Source organism: Rhinolophus sinicus, linkage group LG13, assembly GCF_036562045.2.
Source record: "Rhinolophus sinicus isolate RSC01 linkage group LG13, ASM3656204v1, whole genome shotgun sequence".
Classification (NCBI taxonomy): domain Eukaryota; kingdom Metazoa; phylum Chordata; class Mammalia; order Chiroptera; family Rhinolophidae; genus Rhinolophus; species Rhinolophus sinicus.
This window is the reverse complement of record NC_133762.1, coordinates 41,821,078-41,835,263: the sequence shown is the minus strand read 5'-3', so window position 1 is coordinate 41,835,263 and position 14,186 is coordinate 41,821,078. Positions and strand designations below refer to the sequence as shown.

General features: G+C 40.5%; 1 protein-coding gene across 5 annotated transcripts in view; it reads left to right on the top strand.

Moving 5' to 3' along the window:
• Positions 1–449: 449 nt before the first annotated feature.
• Positions 450–14,186, top strand: part of DNAAF9 (dynein axonemal assembly factor 9) — a 116,835-nt gene continuing 103,098 nt past the window's right edge. For 2 of the 5 annotated variants that reach the window (XM_074318060.1, XM_019733763.2), the window contains exon 1: positions 568–767. In XM_074318060.1, the coding sequence (XP_074174161.1) occupies positions 685–767 (83 nt within the window). In that variant the 5' untranslated portion in view covers positions 568–684. Of the gene's footprint in view, positions 768–4,629; positions 4,713–14,186 lie in introns of all 5 variants that reach the window. The other 3 variants (XM_074318062.1, XM_019733761.2, XM_074318061.1) reach the window with 3 other exon arrangements.

The window sequence follows — 14,186 nt, the reverse complement described above, 5'->3', positions numbered from 1 at the left end:
ACCCTATAAGTCCCTAAAGTCCAAGCCCTGGATATGGCTGGGCGCGCACTGCTAACCTGAAATCCGCAAGGTCAGCTGAATGTTTGAAGGGAGGACGCACAATTGGACAGCAGCGGGTTTCCAAGGCACCCGCTGCTTGGAAGTAGCAAGGCGGGGTAGCAAGGCACCCGCCTGGGAGACCGCGGGAAGCGAGCAGGGTACTAAAGAGGTGCTCAGGTCCCGGCGTTGCCCTGGTACTGTTGCCGCAGCGGAGGCCGAAGCCGGTTCAACGGGGCGGGACAGAGCGAGGCCCCGCCCCCGGGCGCGTCCGAGTGCGTGGCTCGGGGCGTGATAGAGAGTCCCACTCGGCGATGCGGGACCTGAGGACAGGGCAGAGTGGCGACGTGATTAGCCCTCGCCCTGAGGACCGGCACTCCCAGCGTTCTGCCCAGCAGCCACGCAGCTGAAGGAGGGCGCGGCCCTGCGTCCGTCGCCCCTCCCCACATCCCCGCCAGTCACGACGCCCCCATCCTAGCTCCTTGCGCGCGTCCGACTCCGCCCCCGCCCCCGACGTGCCCCCGCGCGCCGCGCCCTCCGCCCACCCGACCCTCCCCGCCGCCCCGCCCGGCAGCAGTGGCCCTGTAGCCGCCCCACGGGCCTGTGTGACCCTTGCAGCGGCACGGTTCTCTCCCGGCGCCCGCCACGATGGATGTGTACCCTCCGCATCGGCTGGGGCTGCCCCGCGCGCGGTTCCCCGGCGGCCCTGGCCGCGGGTCGCCCTCCGTCAGGTACGCGGGGCCGAGGCTGCAGAGGGGCGGGCGGCCGGGCCGGGGGTTGTGGGCTGTTTGGGTCCCGCGACGCCTCCCGCCGCAGGGCGTGGCCCGACATGGCTTCCTTGCGGATGGTTTTTCCCTAAACGGCTCCCTGAGGAACGTTTTCCCAGGAACGGCGCCCTGTGTAGAGATTCTCACCACGGCTCCCTTGTGGTGATAATCCCGTGGATTATTGCCTCCAGTAACGGCCGTATGATCCCCCGCAATAGCTCCCCTGTATAGAACCTCCAAATGGCTTTTCCTAGAAACGGTTTATCTATAATGCCCCCCCATCGTGGGTCTCTAGAGCCTTTCCCCTTGACAGAGACGTCCCTACAGAACACCCCCCCTCCCGTCCCTACCTGCACACGAACACTGACAGCATGTTCCCTATTGCTCATTTCTCATCTCCCCCCTGCCCCAGCCTGCATCGCAACGCACCTTCACTCCACAATGGGGAGCTCAGGTTAGGGGCAGCTGTAGGTCATTAGGGGCGCAGGAAGGAAAACTAACCGGATGGGTAGGGGAAAGAAGCCCAGAATCTTCGAAAGCGGCGGACCCCAGGCCCCTGAGCCTATAGACAGAGGCCCCCGGTGCCTCGGTGTGGGGAGGGCGATTTTGGGGAGGGTCCCGGAGGGTCCCCGCCCCCTTTCAGTAAAGGAAGATCCGTTTTCGTTTTCTGCTTCTTGTGCCTTTGGGGCTGACCTTGATAATCTGGGCATTGTTTGTGATGTAGCTGGTATGGCCGCTTGCGGATTGTGGAGGTTGGAATGACAAGGGTTTCGGCAGAGACCATTGAGAGGGAGGGAGGGAGAGAGAAAGAAATGGGCTTTGGTACTGCTCAACTGCCGTTAAACCAGAAAAGGGTTTTTGCTGTGCTTTTTCTCTGTCTTAGCCACTTAGCAAAGCAAATACGGTATTGCGTTGAAAGGAGATTGTCAATTTCTGTTAGAACAGCTTTTCCTATATCTTTCTTATGGGGCTTAAGGCATTGTATGTTTTTTGTTTTTGTTTTGTTTTAATGAAACCAAATTCATGGAGAGCAAGAACTAAACCTTAGAATCCTGTTTCTCTTACTTCCTGGCATTCCTTACCCCACTCCAGCAACTAATGCATGTTTGTTGAATGAATAAAGGATGGAGGAGGTGAGGCATGGTTGCATTTCAGATTCCTAATTTGCTTCTCATTTGGCAGGTGACATTGTCTGAATGCCTGCTCTGCCCTTCAGTGGAATTCCTTGTGGACTTTATAGTTCCAAGTGTTTAGCTGCTTGTGGTAACCATCTCCAATCCATCCAAACATCCTAACATTTCTGGCAGCCAATTTCACTGTTAGAAAATATTTGAACTTTGTAAAGAATAGAAACTGCACAGAATACTTGAGAACTTGGAGCAGCCATCCTTTAAATCTAGGCTCTGTGTAGACTTGGGGTTCATCCTGGGATGAACTTGAGCTTATCTTGGGATCATCCTGAGCTTAGGAATCTTGAGTCCTTGAGACTTTTAGGGGAAAAAAGAGCTTCCCAGTAAAATCTATCTCTAAAATAACTGCTCCCTTCCCTCTTTCTAGTAACATGACAGTGTGCAGCTTTTTTTAAGTAGTGTTTTTATGTTAAAAAGATAAATGTTGGCTAACTTTATTAATCATATTCAAATTCTGAATCTTTAATCAGATGGCTTGAGTGACACTAACTTGTTAGTCTTCAGACAAGGGATAGTGCAAGGAACCCCAAGGAGTGGCTGTTTATTGTGCCTTTGGTAAAAGAAATTTGGTGAAGCTTCCCCTCCTTTCCCCACATACTTTTCTTACTCATTCAAGCCTTTCCCTGACTTTGACATTGACCGTTTCTAGCAGGTTTGGGCTCAGCACTTTTCTGTCACCATACTTTGCTTCTTTGTTGCACTCTGACTCCTGAGTGATGAAAGAGGCAGGCCTAACTGGTGAAGTTACATTCCTAAAGACCCATGGGTAGTATTTTGCAAGTGTTTGGTTTAGCAGTGGTGTTCATTAGTAGTGGGAAATAGAGATCAGGTGTTAAAATCTTGTTGCTTAGAACTAGAAGCTTCTTTTTAAGGCACTGGTAGTCATTAGTGCTGTCCATCAAATACTTTTGGTTTCTGTCTCCTGGGCATATGGCACAGTTGTATTTGAAGTTGGGTATGACCTTGTGAGTTGCGTTAAGTCAGTGAAATGTGCGCAGGAATGATGTGTATATTTTCTGGTGTGTAAGTTACCATTCTCTTCTCCTCTTATGTGGTGACTGTTGGTGCTTCAGATGGTGGCTGGTCCATCAGTCTGGGACCCAGACAGAGCAAGCTTCCAGGTGACCTATGTTTGACATGGAGAGTGAGCAATAACCTTTGTTGTTTCAAGCCACTGAGGTTATGGAGTTATTATCAAGTAACCATCCTGACTTGCACTAAGGAACCAATGGAAGTAGCTGAAATATGCTTTCCTACTTCAGAATCTTTCTCCAGAGGGATCTGATCCTGCTCAGGATTTTTTTTAAGTTTAAATTTCACTACCTTTTTATATAGTCCAACTTACACTGTGCTAAGTGTTGTGGATTCAAACATATAAGGAAGGCCCCTGTCCTCAAAGAGCTCCTTTGTAAGTGAAAAACAGTAAAAACAGTCCCTTTCTCCTTAAAGGAGAAAAACAGTAAAAATCATAACACAGAGTGGTGAGAAATAAGTACCGAGAAAGAAATAGGGCTGAAGGAGGGTATAGTCGATTTTGGGCTCAGCTGTTTGGAAGAATGGAGTTGGCATTTACTGATTTGGGAACACTGGAATAAGAGCAGGTTTGTGGAGAAAATAGAGTTCCATTTTGGCCTTGTTCACTTTGAGTTGCCTAATATGTATCTAAGCGGAGATAGTGGATAGGCAGTTGGATATTATATTAGTCTGGAGTTCAGGAGAGATTGGGACTGGCAATACCGTCCATACGCTGACAACTCCCAAATTTGTATTTAAAGCTGTGAGACTAGATAGAGATCCAGAGAGTAAATGGAGGTAGAGAAGAGGACCAACATCCAAGCCCTAAGATATCCCATGTAGAAAAAAGACTAGTGTAGCAATGTCTTCCAAGGCAGGGCATCAGGAAAATTTTGAGCACTATAAAAACAAAATATCTACAAATCACACAGATAGGGTCAGGAATCATAGGATTGTAGCAAGATTGGAAACTAGAAGATAATGGAGCAAGCAGTGCCTTCTGAAGGAAGATAGATTCCCACCCAGAATTCTGTATCTAACCAGACTCTCAGGCAGGTGTGAGGGAAGAATAAAGGTATTTCACACATGCAAGGTCTAAGTTTGACTTCCCATACACCTTTTATTGAGAAACCACTGGAGAATGTGCTGTAACAAAACAGCCTGATTAAGGAGCTCCTATGCTGTGGTTCCTCTGTACTTTGTCAAGAGACTCATAAGGAAGGACCTTCTTTGCTACCCCTGGAAATTACCAAAGAGCTGAGACCATTTTTTACTGCCATTTCCCACAGGTCTTGCCCTAGTGCTTAGATCACTGTCTGGCACATAGTCAGCACTTACTAAATATGAACTGCTGTTGGTAGCCATAATGACATACTGCTTGCAGTAAAATATTTGTTGAATTAATAGAGAATAATTTCAGATGAGGCTGTGAGCTATGTTAAATTTCATGGGTGTTCAGAGAATGAAGAATCACAGTTGTGAACGAGATGGTGAGAAGGTGGTTACGGATAGTGATGTCCTGCAGAGACCACTTAAGTAAAGCCTCCTAGAGGCAGGTCATCTCTGCAGGTGATGTTTATTGGCCCGTTGCCAATACCTGTGGTTCTCTTTTGGTTTTACAGATCGGCAGAAGTAATATTGCTGTTGTAATACCGATGGTCCCTGCCTTAAGAAAACTCAAAACACAAAGCAAGACTATGACCTGGTAGGTCTGGGACATATGTGAAGTTTCACGTCCAGTGCACTTGTTTAGATGCTGGACAGGGAGGCTTGGTATGGTACCTGTAGAAGGAAAAAGTGATTGCTTAGTTAAGCTTTTCTGGCCTAGGGGTCTAAGTAGCTGACTTTTCACTCCTGTCTGGGATGACCGCATACTGAGGACTCTTATTTAGTGAGTATTTGTGGCATTAATAGTACACGGTATGTTGACAGTGTTGCCTAGCTCTTGGCCTCTTCTCTGATGTTCTAATTTTTTGAGAGGGGGAGTGAGTGTGATGCAGATGCCCTCAAGAGTTAACACAGCTTAAATTATTTGGGGGGTTTTTTGTTTCGTTATTTTTTCTCTGAAATTAAAAAAAAAAAAAAAGGAGAAAAAGCCGTTTGCAACTTGGGTATTTAAGACTGTTGTATGTGATTTTGAGACCTATTTTGAGGAAAAGTCAGCTCCTTGGCATGTTTTGTGTTTCCAACTTCTATTTTAAAATAATTTTAGATTTGTAGAGGAGTTGCAACTATGGTACAGTGTTCCTATATAGCCTTCACCCAGTTTCCTGTAAAGTTAATATCTTACATATCACCATGGTGCATTTGTCAAAACTAAGGAATTGATATTGGTACATTAGTTTACTTAATAAACTTTGTTTACTTGGAGTTTAGTACTCCAGACTTTATTTGGATTTCACTGGTTTTTCCACTAATATCCTTTTTCTATTCCAAAATCCAATCCAGGATTCCACATTGCATTTAGGTTTGGCATGCTTTTAATAGTCAAAGAAGTGAGGGAAAGTAATTGTGTATGCTTTTTGTGAAACTGACTTTACAAAGAGCAGATTGTGTGAGGAAATGTTCAGAGAAGCTAGAGGAAAGGAAGAAAATGGAAAATAAGATGCTATACTAGAATATAGTTAACAGACTTCCAAATAGCATTTTCTGTTTGTGGTGTTTAGCATTTTCTGAAGTTCTGGAACTTTTTTTGTAGAGTGTCTTGTATACCCAGTTTGTAGAGTGTCTTGTATACCCCAATTTGTGAAATATGTGTAGGCATGAATTGCAATTGGGCATGAGTTTTAACCATTTTACATAAGGTGGCCTATCAGGAACTACATTTGGCAGATGGTAAAAGACACTTAATAATAATGACTTAACTTTGGGGTTTATTCTCTCTTGCAAAAGATGTCTGTCTAGAGGAGGGCAGGCGAGTCCAGGTATAAAGTCATCAGGGAACTAGGCCTCTTCTGTGTTTGTATTGTGCTATCCTGAGCATATGGATTTCATTTTCTCCCTAGCTTTATGGTCACAAAATGGCTGTAGGACCTCCAGCTATCTTGTCTGTCAGGCAGGAAAGGGAAAGAGAGCAGACAGCTCCTGGTTGAGTCAGTTCCTTCCCTTCAGAGAACTTCCTCAGTAGCTTCCACCTGGTGTGGCTTCTGCGTGTCTCATTGGTGAGCTCTAGCAGCAAAGGAGCTGGCCTATTGCCCCAAATAAAATTAGGGTACTATCAGTTTAAAAAAAGGGAGAGAATGCGTATGAATTAGGCAACTTCGTCTGTATCACAGAAATGGAAGTTATGTTGTTTAGGATTACTAATGGCTACATGAAAGTACGGGGAGAAAATTAAAGTCATTGACTAGTTAAGTGATACCAACACGTTTCTCGGTTTTACCGTCCGTGTGCGCACCCTCAGTTTGAGTCACTTTGTGATCAGTGGTTAACCATGTTTTGGCCATGACAGTAGTAACGTTGGCTTTGCTTTTTCCATTGCAAGTTGCTCCAGCAAAGACATCAGTGAGAAATAACATGTATTTGCCTTGTCACATGTCCTGCCTTCTTGCTTTTCTTTCAAGTTTCTAGTTTTGCAAAGGGAGTAAATAACAGCCATTTTAATGCAGGCTAGGTTTCTTGAACCCTGAGTAGCTTCTTGTAATGAGTACCTGAAGTCCAGAATAATGCTGTGATGGCTTGTGTTGCTCCTGCTGTTGATTTCCCGCCCCACCCCCAGTATTATGCTATGAAAATATTCATAATTACAGAAAATTTGAAAGAATTGTTCAGTGAACATTCATGTATATTCATACCTAGATTCTATGCTTAATATATTTACCTTATTATACATCCATCCGTCTGTCGTCCATTGATCCAGCCTATATTTTGATGCTTTTCAAAGTAAGCTGTAGACATCAGTATACTTCAATCCTAAACATTCCCTGGGATTGATTATGTATTAAGAATGCTTTCTGTTCCAAGTGACAGAAACCCAATTCAAAGGATTTAAATAAAAAAGGGACAGAATGTGTTGGCTTACTCGGCTGGAAGGAATAGTGGGGAGATAGACGTGTAGGAAGAGCTGCAAAATTAGGGCCTCAGGGATTAGAACGAAGACTCTGCTATCAGAATAGTTACTTTTATTCATACAGCCTCAAAACCGGATTCTTCCTGCACTGTGACCCTACAGGCCATTTGTCTTGTATCTCTGAAACGGAAATCCTGGAAAGAACTCCAGTGGGCCTGGCTTGCTCCTGGGTGAGTCACGATTGGATGCTGTGGCTGAGAAGGGACACAGTGCATATTACCAGCAGACATAGAGATGGAAAGCATGCCAAATAAAGTATATTCAGGCATATCTCAGAAATATTGCGGATTTGGTTGCGGACTACCACAATAAAGCGAGTATCACAATAAAGTGAGTCATGATCATTTTGCTGGTGGAGGGTCTTGCCTTCAAAACATAACATCTGTGAAGCGCAATAAAGTGAAGTGCAATAAAACAAGGTATGTCTGTACCTCAGAAAGCTTTCCTACTCATTCTCTGAGGATGACATAATCTGGTATTTGACTAGGAGAGCATGGAGAACTACAAATGCAAAAACCATAAATAAAATAATAACATGTTGAATCTAGGAGTATGGTAAAAACAGCTTCACATGCAAGTAGAATTTGTCCCAGAAATGCAAGAATTATTCATCATTAGGAAATTTATTAATGAAATTAACAGACTATTAGATGACCCCCAAAAATGTTCTTAAAACGTAACATTCATTCCGGATTTAAACCAGCTAAAATAATAAGGTTTCAGCTAATAAGATAAGCAAAAAAACTCTCTTCTATTGCCTGTATTATTGCAGTAGACTCTTCATTGGTCTCCCAGGTTCAACTCTGGTCCCCCTTCGGTCTGTTTTCAGTACAGCAGATAGAGTGATCTTATTAAAATGTAAGTCATCTCATATAAGTCATCCCTTTTTTCAAAACACTCCAGGTAAAAACTCAGATCATCAGCTATGAGTACTAATCTGGTCCCTCCCCCCTTCTCTTCATCGCCTACTGCTGTCTCCCTCACTTAATCTGCTCCAGCCACACAGGTTTTAGGGGACCTCTGCTTCAAGGCCTTTGCATTTGCTGTGTAGCTTGCTCTTGCACTTCCCTGTAGGTATTTATGCAAATGTCCTCTTGGTGACTCCCTTCCTGATCTCTTTAAAACTGCAATCCACCCTCCTCTTAGGACTCAACAGCCCCCCATGTATCACCACATGGCAAATTATTTTAATGTGTCTCTCCTTTCTCCACCTTGGCCACCATCCCCCAATTAAAATGTAAGTTCTGGGATCTTTTTGTCCCAAGGATTTTGCCCTTTTGTTCATTGTTAAATCCCCAGTGCTCTGAACAAATAGTACCTGGCACATAGTAAGTGCTCAGTTAAAACTCGATGAATTAATGAGTTGGAATTAAAGCTGTAAATATTGAAAAGGTAGAGATAAAAATGCTATGATTTACTACTTGGAAAACTCTGGCAATAGACAAAACTATTAGAACTGATAAGAGTTTAGCAAGTTGTTTGAAAAATGTAATGGACTTAAGATGACATTCAAAATGGGAACAAAAACTATAAAATACCTATGACTAACCTAATAAGGAATGTGTAAGACCTATGTAAATACAAATACAAAATTTGACAGAAGGGTGTAGACAGAAAAGAATCAATGGAGAGACATGTTCCTGAGTGGGGAGCTCAGTACTGTCCACATTCAATATGATCATGATACAGAGTCTCAACTGGAATTTTTATGGAACTCGACAAGCTGATTTTACACTTCATCCTAAAGAGAAAATGTTTAATAAAAGCCATGGGATCTTTAAAACAATGATAGAAGGACTTGCCCTATCAGATATTAATATTAAAAATAATCCATCTACTAGAAAGCTCAAGAGATAACATTAATACCTTGAAGCTCTGATTATTTTTTAAGTGTACTATTTCTGTGAGAATAGATAAATGTATCAAATAAAGATAAAAACAATAGATCCAGCTATATATGGCAATTTAGCATATGCTAAAAGTGGCATTCCACATCAGAGGATTAAAAGGATTAATATATGGTCTTGGGACAATCATTTATATTTTGGGAGGGAAAATACAGTTAGATTCCTGCTTCACAAAGGTAAAAATTTCCAGAGGAGCAAAGAGCTAAATGTTTAAAATACACATCACATATAATTAAAATGAAATAATTAGCGTTTTGTTATTTATAATAATACTGAGTGGGAAAGACACAAAAGGAAGACAGGAAAACCCCTAAGATTAAAAATTAAAAGTAAAGATAGACAGGGATGGCCAGTTAGCTCAGTTGGTTAGAGCGCGGTGCTGATAACACCAAGGTTGCTGGTTCAATCCCCGCATGGGCCACTGTGAGCTGCACCCTCCCTAAAAAAAAAGTAAAGATAGACTTAATACTATAAAATTTAAATTTATGCCTGTAAACAAAGTCTAGAAGTTTTCAGAAAATATTTGCAACATATGGCCAAAATAATTTAAAATATCATGGAATGTGTAAATTATCCAGAAAAAAACCTCAAATGACCAAATAGGAAATGGGCAAAGAAGATGAATATGTATTCATGGGAAAAGAAATATCGATGATCAATAAACATTTGACAACCTCCCTAGTGATTAGGAAAATTATATATGTAAACGATAACAATGAAAATTCTGACCATTTAGATCAGGGGTGTCCAAACTGCTACCCCCAGGCCAACTGCGGCCCATGATCCATTGTTAATTGGCCCGCAGCAAATTCCAAAAATATATTTAGTTTACTTAAATAAACCAGGTGAGGCAATACGTACTTCACCTTGAGTGAGCGGCCCGGCTGTTTGTGTATTTCACCGCATATGGCCCTTGGTGAAAACCGTTGAAAAAAGTTTGGACACCCCTGATTTAGATTAACATTAACACAATTTTCATGGTTCAGAAAATTGTGGGGAAACACGTACTCTGGGAAATTGTAGGTGAATGTTTTCAGAAAACAATTTGTCAAGCTCTATCAAAATTTAAAATGCAGATAATTCTTAACCTGGTAATGCTACTTTTAGGTCTCTACCTTCCAGAAACGTTTGTACTTGCGCCAGAGGTGGATGTATAAGGTTGCCTGTTGAAGCATTGTTTCTTATTGCAAAATAATAAAAATCCTGAATGTTCAATATAGTGGCTGGTTAAATAAAAAGAAAAGAATACAGTATAGCAGTTTTTAAAATGAGATTGAGTTCCAAGTACTTATTTGGAAAGATCTTCAGGTATGTATAATGTTAAGTGAAAAGAGCATGTTACAGAACAGTTAGTTACATACCTCCTGATTATGATATTATGTATGAACAACCCCCCAAAAAAACTCACCCTTACTGTATATTACTGAGAGATTCACATTAAATTGTTCATAGCCTTTTTCTGTGGTGAATCAGATTGGTATGAGAATTCACTTTATAAAACATTCAAAACACAGAGTATATAGAATACAAAGAGAATATATTCGTATTTTAATTATTGAATTTTGAAAATCAAAAGGTTAGCATAAATTATGGAGGAAAAACAAGCAAAAATAAAATTTTCAATCTTTTTCTTCATTTCCAGGGAACCAGGATAATTAAATACAAACAAGTAAGAAAATATACCTGGCTGTGTATACAGTAATTGTTGTAAAAGCAGTGAACAGTGAACTATTACATATAAATCCAGAAGTTGGGAGGAACAGAGATGATTGTTTAGAGTTTAAAAATATTGTGGCTCACTTCATTATCAAGAAATCAGTGAGGTGTATCAGAAAGAAAAAGTTCAGACTCGGTACTTGGTCGCTCAGGTTTGTTGCTGTTAATCTTTACTCAGCCTTGTGATCGTGGGCAAACTGGTAATGCTACTAAAAGTAGTGGTAATGCTACTTTTAGGTCTTGGTTTCTTCATCTTTTCATCTGCCTAGATTCTGAGTCTGAATACAAGGAAAGTTAAAAATATAGTATACAAGCAGCATATATAATGTACACTGCATCATTGGGTCTGCTGGGTCTACAGGTATCCTGATGGAGGAACTTTGTAAAAGTCATGGGTGACGAGGCCATCCACCCAGGATGTGCCAGCTGTGCTCAGGTAGACCTGGAAGCTAAAGGGCTTGCTGTTGTACGTGAAAGTTTCTATTGAAAAACAAAAGTCTGGAAGAATACACAACAAACTCATAACGGTGACCTCTGGGGGTGAGGAACAATGAAGACTTTAGTTTTATATGTAATATTCCATTTTTTCATCAAAAAAGGATAATAAATTAGTATTTCATGTACATAATTGAAAAAAGGCATTAGCTTAGATTATAGCAAATGTGCCAAAATGTTAATAATAATTAATTCTGGGTATGTGAATATGGGTGATTGTGGTTTTTCTTTACATGTACTTACTAGGTCTTTATTTTATTTAATTAATTAATTTATTTATTTAATTGGGGGACCATGTGTTTTTCCAGGACCTATCAGTTCCATATCAAGTCTTTTTGTTTTTTTTCAATCTAGTTGTGGAGGGCGCAGCTCACTGGTCCATGTGGGAATTGAACCAGTGACCTTGGTGTTACAAGCACCGTGCTCCAACCACTGAGCCTGCCAACTGCCCACCCTTCGCTCAGCTCCAAGCTCATGCTGTTGTTTCCAATCAAGTTGTGGACGGTGCAGTACACTGGCCCATGTGGGAATCGAACCGGCAACCTTGTTGTTAACAGCTGAGCTCTAACCCACTATCTGGCTATCCTACCAGGCCTTTTTTTTTAATAGGCAAATATATCAGTAAGTGTCAAGTTTAATGGTTCAGTAACAAATAATAGGCAATATATGATTAAAAATTAAATTTGGTGAACATTTTACCAAAGAGATTGAAAATTTGAAATTAAAAAAAAAAATTTTAAATTTGGAAAGCAAGAAAATGTCCAAAGGAAAAGGAGAGCTATATTTAGTTTGACAAGAAAATAAGAGATTCTAGTTAAGATACTGTTTTACTCTAGGAAGAGGGAGGTCTTTCTACATTGTATATACTTCCACTTTATTTGGCCAGGACGCTTGTACAAAAGCAACTCTTTTTGCTTCTGTGTTCAGTATTGTCTTGGCTTTCCACAGCAGTACTGGGGTAGTTGTTTGTGTCTTGGTCACATGACCTATTTATGCTTTTTGTCACTGGCTGCTTGTAAGTTTGAAAACCAAACAGTTCTTGGTAACCTTGGCAGTCAGTCAGCCTCCTCTCCAGATGGGTTGGGAAATGGGCCAAAGGACTAACTTGATGAAGTATTTCTAGTGTAGGAAATGATTGCGAGGTCAATCTTATGTTAATAACATGAAAAAATCGGGAGGGGCAGACAACCATTTCCCAGAGAAAGAAGTTTTCTTACTTTAATCTTGATCGTCTTGCAGTTACTGTTCTGCCGTTTCTAAAACCCTAAGTTACTCCACATGTCCCATTACCTCCAGTCCCAGATTATTATGAAAATTTTCAAGCAATACAGAAAAGATGAGAAGAATGAATACTTGTTATACCCACCACTTAGATTCAACAGTTTTTAACATTTTGCCATGTGTGCGTTATCTTTATTCTTTCTTTTCTTTTCCTCTTTCCTTTTTTCTGTTAACCTTTTTCAAGTTGCAGACATCATGACACTTCTTTCCTAAGTCATTCCTCATGCATCTGCTAAGAAAAAGGATATTTTAGCGTATAACTACAATAAGATTATGTCTCCTAAGAAAATTAACAGTAATTCTTTATTGTCAGCAAATACCCAGTCCATATTCAAATTTACCAGATATCTCATGGATGTTTCCCTGTTTTTATTAATCATACTATATTTTGTACATTGCATTATTTTATTGTTCTTTAATCTCTTACATTGGGAGAGTTCTTCTTTGTTCTTTTTCTTTTACATGACATTGAATTTTTTAAACTTAAATTTAAAAAAAATTCTGGTAAAATACACATAAAATTTACTATCTTAACCATTTTTAAGTGTACAATTTAGCGGCATTAGGTACATTCACATTGTTGTGCTACAGTTACCTCTTTATCCATCCACAGAACTCTTCTCATCTTGCAGAAATGAAACTGTACCTATTAAACAGTAACTCCCTATTCTTTCCCCTTCCCCAGCCCCTGGCAACCACCATTCTACTTTTTCTTTCTATGAATTTGACTATTCTAGATACCTCATAAAAATGGAATTGTACAATACTTGTCCTCTTGTGACTGGCTTATTTCACTTACTGTAATGTCCTCAAGGTTCATCCATATTTACATGTATTTACATTTCTGCCCTCTTTTAAGATTCCAATAATATTCCATTGTATGTGTATCCCACAGTTTATTCATCTATCAATAGACCCCAGCATTGCTTCTATCATTTGAAATAATGCCGCTATGAACATGGGCGTACAGATATCTCTTCAAATCCTTGCTTTCAATTCTTTTGGGTATACACCCAGAAGTGGAATTGCTGGATCATATTTTTAATTTTTTAAGGAACCTCCACACTGTTTTCCACAGTGGAAGCACTTTTCTACATTCTCACCAGCAATGCGCAAAGGTTCCAATTTCTCCCTATCCTTGCTAACACTTGTTATTTTCTGTGTTGTTTTTTTATAGTAGTCATCCTAATTTGTGCGCGAGTAGTGTCTCTTTGAGGTTTTGATTTGCATTTCCCTAATGATTAGTGATGTTGAGAATGTTTGGGGTTTTTTTAAATTTATTGGGGTGACAATTGTTAGTAAAATTACATAGGTTTCAGGTGTACAATTCTGTATTACATCATCTAGAGAATGTTTTCATGTGCTTATTGGCCATTTATTTATCTTCTTTAGAGAAGAAATGTCTGTTCAAGTCCTTTGCCCATTTTGAATTGGTTTTTTGTTTTGTTTTGTTTCTGTTGAGTTTTAGGAGTTCTTTATGTATTCTGGATATTAACTGCTTATAAGATACATCATTTGCAAATATTTTCTCCCATTCTGTGGGTTGCCTTTTTACTCTGTTAATTGCATCCTTGGATGAAAAGTTCTTAATTTTGATGAAATCTAATTTATAAATTTTTCTTTTGTTGTCTGTGCTTTTGGTGTCGTAGCAAGAAATCATTGCAAAATCCAATGTCATGGAGCTTTTCACATATGTTTCCTTATACAAGTT